We start from the raw sequence: 13,639 nt of genomic DNA, 5'->3' as shown, positions 1-13,639 counted from the left end.
GGCTCTTCAAGGTGCTGATCCATGGTCGTCCGAGACTGGCGGAAGCCTACTACTACAGTAAAGACACTATCATGAGATAAATCTTTCAGCTATTTTATTTTTAAGCTAAGGCCCAATTTATGCTGTCCTTGTTGAAAATGGACTGTGAAATTTCTTTTAGGTTTTTGAGATAAATAGCAAGGAAGAATTATTTTTAAAATAAATTTAAATAACTCATAAAAATGAAATTGTTTTAAGAAAAAATTGACATGCAAATAGAAGACATGAAAAGTACTGAGAGAACTAGCATTGACTTTTATAACATATAAGGAAAAGTCTCTTGTGATTATTAGTATGTCAAACTGTTTCTGAGAAATATAACCGAAAGGTGGCCTTGAATCATTTCATCAACTAATTTGTAAAAGGTTAGAATGTGACTGACCAGTCTGTAGCACACTTTTTTAAACAGTCAGGCTAGAAACAAGGGAGGACACAAGTTGACAGCCAATTTATTTTGCTGATTCATCCATTAGAGTGATGGCTTTGGGCCAGAGCTTGGCTTGCAGATTAAAAGCTTCTAAAAGCTGTGAGCTGCAAAGCTGCTGGGACTTGAAGGAATGTTGGTAAACTGTTGTTGTGTGAAGGCCAGAAGTGAAAGTGTGCTGTTCTTCCATTCCCCTCCATCCCATCTTTTCTTTTCAAATGATCCTAATACTCCACATGTTGACATAAATCCCTTCTCTGTAGAGAGGCAGTTGTTTGTTGTGTGTGGTCCAAATTCTCAAGAGCTCAATTATTGGGAATAATAACACTTATTAAGAGATCAGCTTGACTCATTAATGAGCCTATTATTATCCTTGTCATTATGTAAAATATTGACTCAAACCTGCTTTATTTCCTCTGCAACTAAAATTAATCTTGAGAAAAAGATCATTGCCAACATGATCCTTTTCAGACACACTTGCAAAGTAAACCTGCTGAGTTAAGTAATGAGACTTAAAGAAAAAAATCAGGAAGCTTTCTTTTGCCAAGAAGCAATCTGAAAAGAATAATGATTGTAGAATGGATGATACAATTGAGAAAATTAATCCTTTTGTAACACCTAGAATCATGCTTACTTTAAATAGTTTTTTTTTTCAGATTAAATTCTAGATTTGAAAGCATGTTCATTTAGAAAAAGGGAAATTAATAACATTTTTAAGAGAGGACAAGATACTATGTCTGTGTGGTATCAATTTCTCCTTCAGCTTTGGTCTACTGGATACTTTATATCCCATGACTGTCTTTAAATGTTTTGTCCCCTTTAGAATGAATCACAGCTCGTTTCGGCACATACTTTTTAAGTAATTCACCGTCCTGTTGGAAATTTCAACGTGCAGAAACTTTAAGATTCTGAGATTTTATTTTAGAGTGTGTTTGGAATATATTTAATAAGTACTGCATAACTTTGCTCATTTTTGAAGAAGGTGAAAGTATGAAGTATAAAAAGAGAAAGATAACTATCATTTTTATCATAATTCATTACTGGCATTTGGCATATGGACTGAACCGCTGAACCAGTGCTGTGTTGTCTGTTCTTCTTTTTAGGCCCCACCTCCCCCTTTCAAAGCTTTAGGGAGACCTGAGCCACCTAGATGAAGATAAAAGAAAACCATCAGTTTGTTTTTATTTTACTATTTAAATGTATAAATTTATATTGTTTGTATAAACAAATGGAGCATCTACTTCATACACTTGCTCTTCTAAAGATCTCTTGTATTGCAATAGGCAGCTGCTTTGAAAACTCTGAATGCAGGTGAATACTTACCATGCCCTTGATAATTCCTGCTGCTCCTCTTCCTGTAGTGCCTTTTGTTTGTTTTGGTTTTGGTTTGTTTTTTTTTTGTGAGGCAATTGGGGTTAAGTGACTTGCCCAGGGTCACACAGCTAATAAGTGTCAAGTGTCTGAGGCCAAATTTGAACTCAGGTCCTCCTGAATCCAGGGCCAGTGCTCTATCCACTGCGCCACCTAGCTGCCCCCCTGTAGTGCCTTTTGAACTGCCTGGTCACCAAGAATGCTTTAGAAGGAGGAGAGGCTTTTACTTTCTCACCTTTGAGAAAGATGAACATTCTGGGGCACTGGCAATGGGCTGGGAGAGAAGCACAGACCTGTAGGAGGGTAGTACTTAGACAGTGCCCATCTGTCAGGAGATCTTTTATTCCTTTGCTCTCATAGTTTTGTAGCCACCATAATGCCCTGTCCAACAGATACTACATGGAGGAGAAAGTGACAGCACAGTATCAGCCTTGTGTTTTGGGGTTGAAACTGGCACAAAGTCAAGATGGCAAAGCCCGAGCATAACTATAGCCCTTTAAGTCCAGGTGCTGATGGGTAAGGGGTTGAGATAGGAACTGGCAGCTTTGAAAAATGAAGAGAGAAATATATAAGAAAGGAAGAACATATCTTATTATTATGAATTTTCAGTTTACCAAGGCCAGGATAATTGGGTTTTGTTACATTTGACCTGGGAAGGGAGAAGCATTTATTAAGGGCCTGCCGTATGCCAGGCATTGTGCTAAGTGCTTTAAAAATATGATCTCATTTGATCCTCTCAATAACCTTGAGAGATAGGAGCTGTTATTACCCCCAGTTTACAATGGGGGAAACTGAGGCAGATAATAGTTAAAGTGCTTTGCTCAGGATCATACAGCCAAGCAACATATGAGACCAGATTTGAAGTCCAAGTCTTTTTGGTTCCAAAATCTGTGCTTTATCTACTGTGCCATCTAGCAGAAGCTCTGTTAGTTTTTTACTACTGAGGTTTTATGCTTTTCAAACTAAGAACATTTTCTGTTTAATATGTATATTTGAAGAATTGAAAGAGATAATGCTTCTGGGATAAATGAAACAATTTTTATGTAAAGAAACTTTTTTTTTTTTTGGTAGCCGTCAATACCAGCAAGTATGCTGAAAGTTACCGGATCCAGACTTATGCTGAGTATGTTGAGAAAAAACATGTGGATAAACAGAACAAGAGAAAATGGACTGAAAATAGTTGGAAGGAGGTTGAAAGAAAGCGGTTAAAAACTCAGTGCACATCGTATATCCCACAAAGTCGGTATTACTGTGTTAACAGGTAAGAAATTTTGGTAGTAGACACTTAGTAAATGTTGATGTAAATTGAATTTATTAAATTGGCATTGGATGGAAGGGGTAAATTGACTTTTGTATTAATTTTTCTTCTTGTTCTTCATAGAATTCTAGATGGGTAAAGTGACTTTTGAGAAAGAATTTGTTTTCCCACTCAGCTAAAATATGCAATCAGTACTCCTAGCCTTCAAACCTCCTAGTTCCAAAGCTACATGTGAACAAAAGACATTACTACTACCTAACAAGTATTTGAAGCAATCATATTATAGACAGTTGTGGTGAAATCCTAGACTATTTTTATAGTTCTCACTATCCATACAAATAAATTGTGTACACTTCAGTGTGAAAATCCAGTTTTTTTTACTTTGTTCTAAGCATGTAGAACAATAAAGGACTAAAGTAATTTATAAATTCATCAGAACCTTCTGCCCCACTTATTGCCTGATGACTGTGCCGGAAGGCAGAAACAGTTGTTCATTTCTGGTTTAGAAGGAAGGGACTTGAATTTGGCACATGTTATTATTTTGCATCTCCTCCATTCCATATCCTGAATTGCTTCTTAGAGTTATAAACAAGATGCTGGATTGGGGATTTTCTTCCACAGTGTTTGTAGGAAATGTATCAATCTGAATTTGTTCTCAGACGCCTCATCCTAGACATAGTAAAGGTGTTTTAAACTAGATGTGAATTAATCATAAAGAATCTAGTCTATCTCTCACAGAGCCAATGAGAGACTTTTTTTTTTTTTTTGGTGTTCTCTTTGTGTCTGTTAACCACTTTCATTGAGAGTTTAATTTAAAAAAAGGATCATATACTAAGTGCATTACTATGAGGCTATATTACTGCAATATGAACACATAGTACACTAACAATGGAATGGAGGCATGGGGTGAGAATTTAAAGGTTTAAGAATTTGTGATTTAGAAAGTCACTCAATTTTCCATGCCAAGCTGATTGCTGCAAATGTGACTCATTTTAAATTACTTTTAGAGAACTGGCTTTGAGATCTAGCTGGAGCCACTCATGAAAACTTAACCTTTGCTGTTGACAGCTAATATTGCTAATGCAGATAGATTTCCATCACTTCTCTTGTTTACATCTATATTGTTAGTAGCTTGTACCTTTTTCCAGTAATAAAATCAAAGTCCAGAATTATATGGGGATTTGTACTTGTCAATTGGAAAACTATAGGACTTGTATTTTAGGGAAACTGGCCTGGAAGTAAATTTGTCTGAATAGGAAAAAATGAGATTTGGTTTAGAAGTGCCCTGAAATCCAAATATAGATAGACAATGTAAATAGAAAATATTTCCTGCAGAATTTGATGTGGGTAAAGTAATGAAATTAGTTACATTTTATAATTAGAAGAAATAGTTTTCCAACTCAGTTTGACATTTATAAAAATTCAGGGTTTTTTTAAGCTGTGGATTATTTAGCATCTTATTTAGTTTGGCTACCCATGAATACTTCCTTGGTATATTTCCTTCTTCCTGGCCTTTCTTGTCTTCCTTCCTGTAAATCTGAAGTTGTAAAACTTCCTAAAAAATTGAGAAGCTCCAGGGTATTACTAATCATGAGGCATTTACTAAATCATGTATCAAAGTTATTTATATTGGATTAGTGGTTTTCTAAAGTAACTGTAATTTGCAATTAGATATGGGCAAAGTCCTATTACAGAGTTCTTCAAAACAAAGTTATTTCTAAGCCTCATAGAAAAAAAACCAACACTGCTTTGTTGATCTAGTTACAATAAATAGTCCTGTGAAATATGTGCTATCTTTGAGCTCCATTTATTTAAAGTCACCATTTACCACCGCTACCACCCAAAATTTACCTTTTTATTTGCTGTTTGCATATTTGTTCTGTCATTAGTGGTATCCTGGGGAAGGTCAGGTTGGGGTTAGGCCAGTCCCTTAATCTCTCCAGGCCTCAGTTTCCTCTTCTGTAAAATAAAAGGGTTGGACTAAGATACCTTGTAGCTCTAAATCTATGAATCAGACTGAAAATATTCTTCAACTCTTCTCAGCATTTATCTCAGCATTCAAGTCATCCAGAAAAAAAAAAAGCCCACCTGAACTCCCAAACCATTAGGAAAAACAGTATAAACCAGGAACCTGGATGTGGGTATAGACAGACAGACAGACAGAAACACAGACTCCTCTTTGTTTTTTCTACTGATTTGAAATAAGTCCTTTTACTTGTTAATTTGCTGTGGAGATGATATAGTGTGGTGGAAAGAGCACTGTATTTAGAATTAGGGGACCCAAGGTTAAGCACTGGTTTTGCTAATTGCTTACTCTGTGATCCTGGACCATTCACTTCTCCTCTGAATTTCAGTTTTTTCTTCTGTGCAAAAACACACACACAGAGGCACGTTATCAATGTGCACACTATTTGAGAATATGATTTGTTCAGGTTTGTTTAAAATCTTAAATTTGTTGATGACATCAGCTTTCTGTTGAATGATTAATATACTGAGAAGCATCTGTAGTGCTTTTTAATTTGGTATCCTATTCATACCAGTTTATGATTATAAATACCTCCTATCCAAATTAGCATAATCTGTAGTATCTTTTCACATATACAACTTTTATAAGCTACTTGCCTTTAGTTTTCCCTGTGCTAGACTTAATTCATTTTATTTTCCCTGATACTGGGAGTGATTTTTGTCTTATATGTCATGGAATATAACTTTACTTAAATGTTTGAAATCCTTTAGCATAATAATTTCATTTACTATTGTCCATAGAGATAAGCAACTATTCTTTTTTTCCCCCTTCAGGTTTATTGACTTAGCAACATTTATCATGTAGTTAGCTTTATTTTTCCTCCCTCCTAACTTTTATTTTGGGGTGTAGAAATCTTTATTCTCTTTTCCTTTTCCAATCTCCCTCCCTCCTTTCCTAGTCTCCTCTCTTTTCCAGTGTCTCTTCCTTCCTCATTTCTTCCTCTTAGCTTTCTGTCCTTCAAGTCTCAGCAAAAATCCTACCTTTTTTTTCTTTCTTGATCCACCTTAGGACCTTCCCTCTGTTGATTGTTTCCAGACTGTCCTGTATATATCTTGTTTGTACATAATTGTTTGCATATTGTCTCTCCTGTTATACTGTAAGCCCCTTAAGAGCAGGGGCTATTGACCTTAGTAAAGCACACACGTACTGGCATTTGTGCAAGTGTATGCACCCCCACCCACCACCACCTTCCATTGAGAGTGGCCATAGTGGGATCAGTGACTTAAATACTTAAATGAACATATTTGCTCCAAAAAGGAGTGGATATGTGCTGAACTTGCTCTCATGTGCCTTTTTTTAGCTATCTTAGATAATACAAGATGGGAAGTTGGGAGTGATTTCGGAGATCTGGTTCATTTTGAGTTTATCTGTTCATTCTTTCAACAAACATTTATTAAGCAGTTATTCTCTGCCAGTTCTAGTAGGTGCTTGGGATACAAAGACAAAAATAAAAATAGACCCTCCCCGTAAGAAACTTACATTCTATTGGGAGAAGCAATACATACACATGTAAGTAGATATATAACACATAAAATAAATATGAAGTAATTACAGGGGGAGACAACCAGGGAACCAGGAAAGATCTTATGTAGGAAGTGGCGCTAGAGCTTCATTTTGAAGGATACTAGGGATTCTGAGAGGTGGAGGTGAGGATGGAGGATATTCCAAGTATGGGAACAGCCAATTGCAAAGGTGTGGATGGCTAAGATCTGGGGATATAAAAAAAGGGCAAAAACAGTCCCCATCCTTAAGAAGCTTATTCTAATAGGGTTGAAATGTGTAAGTAAAGAAATACACCCAGGAAGACCAATTAAGAGGCTATCACAGTAGTCCAGATGAGAATAGATGAAGCCCCAAACTAGTGTGATACCTCTCTGAGTGGAAACATGAAAGAATCAGTGATGTCTTGTCTCATCTTATCTCCAGGCTGCCACTTCCACTTCCTTCATATGTAATGGTTTCAAGATTCCTCAGCATCCTGGTTGCCTTCCTCTAAGACACCAGAATTTTGGGGGGGGGGGGGGAAGCTGAGTGGAAGATGGATTAGAGTGGGAAGAACTTGAGGTAAAGAATCCAACCAGCAGGGTCTTGCACTATTCCAGGCATGAACTGATGAGAGCCTGTACCAGAGTGGCAGCTGTAAGTGAAGAGAAAGGGACACAGTCAAGAGAGAGGTTGTGAAAGAAAAAACAACAATGCTTAGTGACAAATTGGATATGTAGTGTGAATATGAGAGGGTAATGAAGAGTGACACCAAGATTGTGAGCCCTTGTGATAGAGAAAATGATGGTGTCCTTGACCTTAGTAGGGAAGTTGGGAAGAAAGAAGGGTGCAGTGGTAAGTGAATTGTATTTTATTTTTTAATTAATAAAGTATTTTACTTTTTTTCCCATTACATGTAAAGATAGTTCCCAACTTTTGTCTATACAAGCTTTCCAATTTCAGATTTTTCTCCCTCCCCCAGACAGCAGGCAATCTGATATAGGTTTCATATATATATATATGTATATATAGATATATAGATATACACACACACACACACACACACACACACAATAACATTAAACATATTTCTGCATTAGTCATGCCATAAGAGAAAAATCAGAGTAATGACGAAAAACCTCAAAATAGAAAAACATCAGCACCAAAAACAAAAGAAATAGTATGGTTCTTTCAGCATCTACTCCACAGTTCTTTTTTTTTTTTTTCCTGGATTTGGAGATCCTCTTCTATCATGAGTTCCCTGGAACTCTTCTGTACCATTGCATTGGTGAGAAGAATATAATCCATCACAGTAGATCAACACTCAATGTTGATGATACTGTGTACAATGTTCTTCTGGTTCTGCTCATCTCACTCATCATCAGCCCACGCAAGACCCTCCAGGTTTCTCTGAACTCCTCCCGCTCATCGTTTCTTACAGCACAGCAGTATTCCATTGCATTCATATACCACAACTCCTCCAGCCATTCCCCAATTCATGGGCTCCCCTCAACTTCCAATTCCTTGCCACTACACAAAGAGCAGCCATAAATATCCTTGTACATATGGGTCCCTTTCCCCTTTCCATGATTTCTTTGGGCAAAAGACCCAAAGGTGGTACCGCTGGGTCAAAGGACATGCACAGCTTTATGGCCCTTTGAGCATAATTCCAAATTGCTCTCCAGAATGGCTGGATCAGTTCACAGCTTCACCAACAATGCACCAGTGTTCCAATTTTTCCACAGTTTCTCCAACATTTATTATTTTCCTTTTTTGTAATCCTAGCCAATCTGATAGGTGTCAGGTGGTACCCCAGAGTCGTTTCAACCTGCATCTCTCTAATCATTAGAGATTTAGAGCATTTTTCCATATGGGAATAGACAGCCTCGGTTTCTTCATCAGAAAACTGCCTGTTTATATACTTTGACCATTTCTCAATTGGGGAATGACTTGGATTCTTATACATTTGATTTAGTTCCCTATATATTTTAGAAATGAGGCCTTTATCAGAAGTACTGGCCACAAAAATTGTTTGCCAGCTTTCTGCCTCCCTTCTAATTTTGGATGCATTGTTTCTGTTTGTACAAAAATTTTTTAATTTAATATAATCAAAATCATCCATTTTGCATTTTATAATATACTCTATCTCTTGTTTGGTCATTAACTGTTTTCCTTTCCAAAGATCTGATAGGTAGACTATACTTTTCTCTCCTAATTTACCTATGGTATCACCTCTTATGTCTAAATCATGTACCCATTTTGACCTTGTTTTAGCATAAGGTGTAAGATGTTGGTCTATGACTAATTTCTGCCATACTATCTTCCAGTTTTCCCAGCAGTTTTTGTCAAATACTGAGTTCCTATCCCAGAAGCTGGAGTCTTTGGGTTTATCAAACACTACATTACTACTGTCATTTACTACTGCATTTCCTGTGCCTAGCCTATTCCATTGATCCTCCACTCTTTTTCTTAGCCAGTACGAGATAGTTTTGATGACTGCCGCTTTATAGTAAAGCTCCAGATTTGTTACCGCTAACCCACCTTCCTGTGAATTTTTTTTCATTATTTCCCTGGATATTCTTGATTTTTTGTTTTTCCAGATGAATTTTGTTATTATTTTTTCCAGCTCTATAAAATAATTTTTAGGTAGTCTGATTGGTATGGCACTGAATAAATAAATTAATTTAGGCAGTATTGTCATTTTTACTATATTAGCTCTGCCTATCCATGAGCAATTGATATCTTTCCAGTTATTTAGATCTGATTTGATTTATGTGAAGAGTGTTTGGTAGTTGTGTTCATAGAGTTTCTGGGTTTGTCTTGGCAAGTAGACTCCCAAGTATTTTATATTATCTACCGTTACTTTAAATGGAATTTCTCTTTCTATCTCTTGCTGCTGGACTTTGTTGGTCGTGTATAGAAATGCTAATGATTAATGTGGATTTATTTTATATCCTGCTACTTTGCTAAAGTTGTTAATTGTTTCAAGTAATTTTTGAGTTGATTCTCTAGGATTCTTTAAGTATACCATCATATCATCTGCAAAGAGTGATAGTTTTGTTTCCTCCTTGCCCATTCTAATTCCTTTAATTCCTTTTTCTTCTCTGATTGCTAAAGCTAACATTTCTAGTACAATATTAAATAATAGGGGTGATAATGGACATCCCTGTTTCACCCCTGATCTTATTGGGAAGGCCTCTAATTTATCTCCATTGCATATAATACTTGCTGATGGCTTTAGGTAGATACTGTTTATTATTTTAAGGAAAGCTCCACCTATTCCTAAACTCTCTAGTGTTTTTATTAGGAATGGGTACTGTATTTTGTCAAAAGCTTTCTCTGCATCTATTGAGATAATCATATGATTTTGGTTGGTTTTCTTATTGATGTGGTTGGTTATGTTCATAGTTTTCCTAATGTTGAACCAGCCCTGCATTCCTGGTATAAATTCCACCTGGTCATAATGTATTATCCTGGTGATCACTTGCTGTAATCTCCTTACTAATATCTTATTTAAGATTTTAGCATCAATATTCATTAGGGAAATTGGTCTATAATTTTCTTTCTCTGTTTTTGCTTTGCCTGGTTTTGGTATCACCACCATATTTGTGTCATAAAATGAATTTGGTAGAACTCCTTCACCTATTTTTCCAAATAATTTGTATAATATTGGAATTAATTGTTCTTTAAATGTTTGGTATAATTCACCTGTAAACCCATCTGGCCCTGGGGATTTTTTCTTAGGGAGTTCATTAATGGCTTGTTCAATTTCTTTTTCTTTTTTTTTCTTTTTTTTTTCTTTTTTTTTGGCAATGGGGGTTAAGTGACTTGCCCAGGGTCACACAGCTAGTAAGTGTCAAGTGTCTGAGGCCGGATTTGAACTCAGGTACTCCTGAATCCAGGACCGGTGCTTTAACCACTGTGCCATCTAGCTGCCCCCCAATTTCTTTTTCTAATATGAGTTTATTTAAGGATTTTATTTCCTTTTCAGTTAACCTGGGCAGTTTGTATTTTTGTAAATATTCATCCATTTCATTTAGATTGTCAAATTTATTGGCATACAGTTGGGCAAAATAATTCCCAATTATTGCTTTAATTTCCACTTCATTGGTGGTAAGATCACCCTTTTCATTTTTGATACTGGTAATTTGGTTTTCTTCTTTCTTTTTTTTAATCAAATTAACCAATATTTTATCTATTTTATTGGTTTTCTCATAAAACCAGCTCTTAGTTTTATTGATTAATTCTATAGTTTTTTTTTTTGCTTTCAATCTTATTAATTTCTCCTTTAATTTTCAGGATCTCTAGTTTAGTATCTAATTGGGGATTTCTAATTTGTTCTTTTTCTAGCTTTTTAAGTTGCATGCCCAAATCATTAATCTCCTCTTTCTCTTTTTTGTTCATGTAAGCATTTAGAGCATTTTCCCCTAAGCACTGCTTTGGCTGCACCTCATAGATTTTGGTATGTTGTCTCATTATTGTCATTCTCTTGGATATAGTTATTGATTGTTTCTATGATTTCTTGTTTGGCCCATTCATTCTTTAGAATGATATTATTTGGGGCAGCTAGGTGGCGCAGTGGATAGAGCACCGGCCCTGGAGTCAGGAGTACCTGAGTTCAAATCCGGCCTCAGACACTTAACACTTACTAGCTGTGTGACCCTGGGCAAGTCACTTAACCCCAATTGCCTCACTAAAAAACAAAACAAAAAAAATTTAAAAAAAAAAAGAATGATATTATTTAGTTTCCAATTGATTTTCATTCTACATTTCCCTGGCTCTTTCTTACATGTAATTTTTATTGCATCATGATCTGAGAAGGATGCATTTACTATTTCTGCCTTTCTACATTTGACTATGATGTTTTTGTGCCCTAATACATGGTCAATTTTTGAAAATGTGCCATGCACTGCTGAGAAAAAGGTATATTCCTTTCTATCCCCATTCAGTTTTCTCCAGACATCTATCATGTCTAACTTTTCTAGTAGTCTCTTCACCTCTTTCACTTCTTTCTTATTTATTTTTCAGCTAGATTTATCTAATTCTGAAAGGGGGAGATTCAGATCCCCCACTAGTGTAGTATTATTGTCTAATTCCTCTTGTAACTCATTTAACTTCTCCTCTAAGAACTTGGATGCTATACCACTTGGTGCATACATATTTAATATTGATATTATTTCATTATCTATAGTACCTTTTAGCAAGATGTAATTTCCTTCCTTATCTCTTTTAATGAAATCTATTTTTGCCTGCACTTTGTCAGGATTGCTACCCCTGCTTTTTTTACTTTAGCTGAAGCATAATATTCTGCTCCAGTCTTTTACCTTTACTCTGCTTCAAATGTGTTTCTTGTAAACAGCGTATTGCAGTCTTCTGGTTTTTAATCCACTCTGCAATTCGCTTCCATTTTATAGCAGAGTTCATCCCATTCACATTCACAGTTATTATTACTGACTGTCTATTTCCCTCCATTCTATTTATCCCCTTTGTACTTTTCCCCCCTTCTTTCACCCTATTCCTCCTCATCGACGTTTTACTTCTTACCCCTGCCTCCCCCAATCTGCCCTCCCTTTTTATCACCCCCTCTCTTTTCTTTACCCTTTTCTCCCTTGCTTTTGTCCTCCCTTCTATCAGTCCCCCCCTTTCCCTTCCCCTTTTGCTTCCCTAAAGAATGAGCTAAGTTTCTTTATCCCAATGAACGTATATGTTATTCCCTCTTTGAATCAAATCTAATGAGAGTAGGGTTGAAACAATGTTCACCCCTCCTTTCTTTCCCTCTGTTTTAATAGGTTTGTTTTTTTCACCTCTTCATATGATATAATTCATCCCATTCCACCTCCTCTTTCCTTTCCTCCCCATAGACTCCCTTTTTAACCCTTTAATTTTTTTTTGTATCATCACATCAAAGACAATTTATATTTATACCCTTTGTGTAAAGTCCTTCCCTCTGCCCAAATACATTTACAGTTCTTAAGAGTTATGAGTATTATCTTCCCGTGTAGGGATATAAACAGTTTAACCTAATTGAGTAACCTTTTTTTTTTCCTCCTCTGTTTACCTTTTTAAACTTCTCTTGAGTCTTGTATGTTAAGATCGAATTTCTATTCAGTTCTGGTCTTTTCAGCAGGAAAGATTGAAAGTCCCCAATGTCATTAAATGTCCATCTTTTCCCCTGAAAGAGAATGCTCATTTTTGCTGGGTAATAGATTCTTGGCTGCAATCCAAGCTCCTTTGCCTTCCGGAATATCATATTCCAAGCCTTGCGGTCCTTTAATGTTGAAGCTGCCAGGTCCTGAGCAATCCTGACTGTGGCTCCATGATATTTAAATTGCTTCTTTCTGGCTGCTTGGAGTATTTTCTCCTTCACCTGATAATTCTGGAATTTGGCTACAATATTCATTGGAGTTTTCCTTTTGAGGTCTCTTTCAGGAGGTGATTGGTAGATTCCTTCAATGATGATTTTATCCTCTGATTCTATGATATCAGGGGAGTTCTCCTTAATAATTTCCTGGAATATGGTGTCTAGATTCTTTTTCTGGTGATGGCTTTCAGGCAGTCCAATGATTCTCAAATTGTCTCTCCTGGATCTGTTTTCCAGATCAGTTGTCTTTCCAATGAGGTATTTCACATTTTCTTCTATTTTTTCATTCTTTTGATTCTGCTTAACTGATTCCTGGTGTCTCATGGATTCCTTATCTTCCAACTGTCCCATTTTAATTTTTAAGGCATTGTTTTCTTCAATGAGATTATGCACCTTTTTTTCCATTTGGCCAAATGAATTTTTTAAGGCATTGTTTTCTTCAGTGAAATTATGCACTTTTTTTTCCATTTGGCCAGTCAATCTTTGTGCTTCCTTTTCTAAGCTGCTGATTCTTTTTTCATAGTTTTCTTGTTTTGCCTTAATTTCTATCCCCATTTTTTCTTCTACCTCTCTCAGTTGATTTTTAAAATCCTTTTTGAGCTCTTCCAGGAAGGCTTTTTGTTCTTGAGACCAATTCACCTTCCCTTGTGAGGCTTCACATGTAGGCAGTTTGAGGGT

The 13,639-nt window shown here is 36.2% G+C and overlaps 1 protein-coding gene across 3 annotated transcripts in view; it reads left to right on the top strand.

Moving 5' to 3' along the window:
- Positions 1-13,639, top strand: part of PARN (poly(A)-specific ribonuclease) — a 184,044-nt gene that overhangs the window by 124,312 nt on the left and 46,093 nt on the right. For all 3 annotated transcript variants that reach the window (XM_043977526.1, XM_043977525.1, XM_043977524.1), the window contains one exon: positions 2,906-3,095. In XM_043977526.1, coding sequence (XP_043833461.1) covers positions 2,906-3,095 — 190 coding nt within the window. The remainder of the gene's footprint in view (positions 1-2,905; positions 3,096-13,639) is intronic.

This window comes from Dromiciops gliroides, chromosome 1 (assembly GCF_019393635.1).
Source record: "Dromiciops gliroides isolate mDroGli1 chromosome 1, mDroGli1.pri, whole genome shotgun sequence".
Classification (NCBI taxonomy): domain Eukaryota; kingdom Metazoa; phylum Chordata; class Mammalia; order Microbiotheria; family Microbiotheriidae; genus Dromiciops; species Dromiciops gliroides.
Note: the sequence above shows the minus strand (reverse complement) of the source record. Positions and strands in the feature narration are given on the sequence as shown.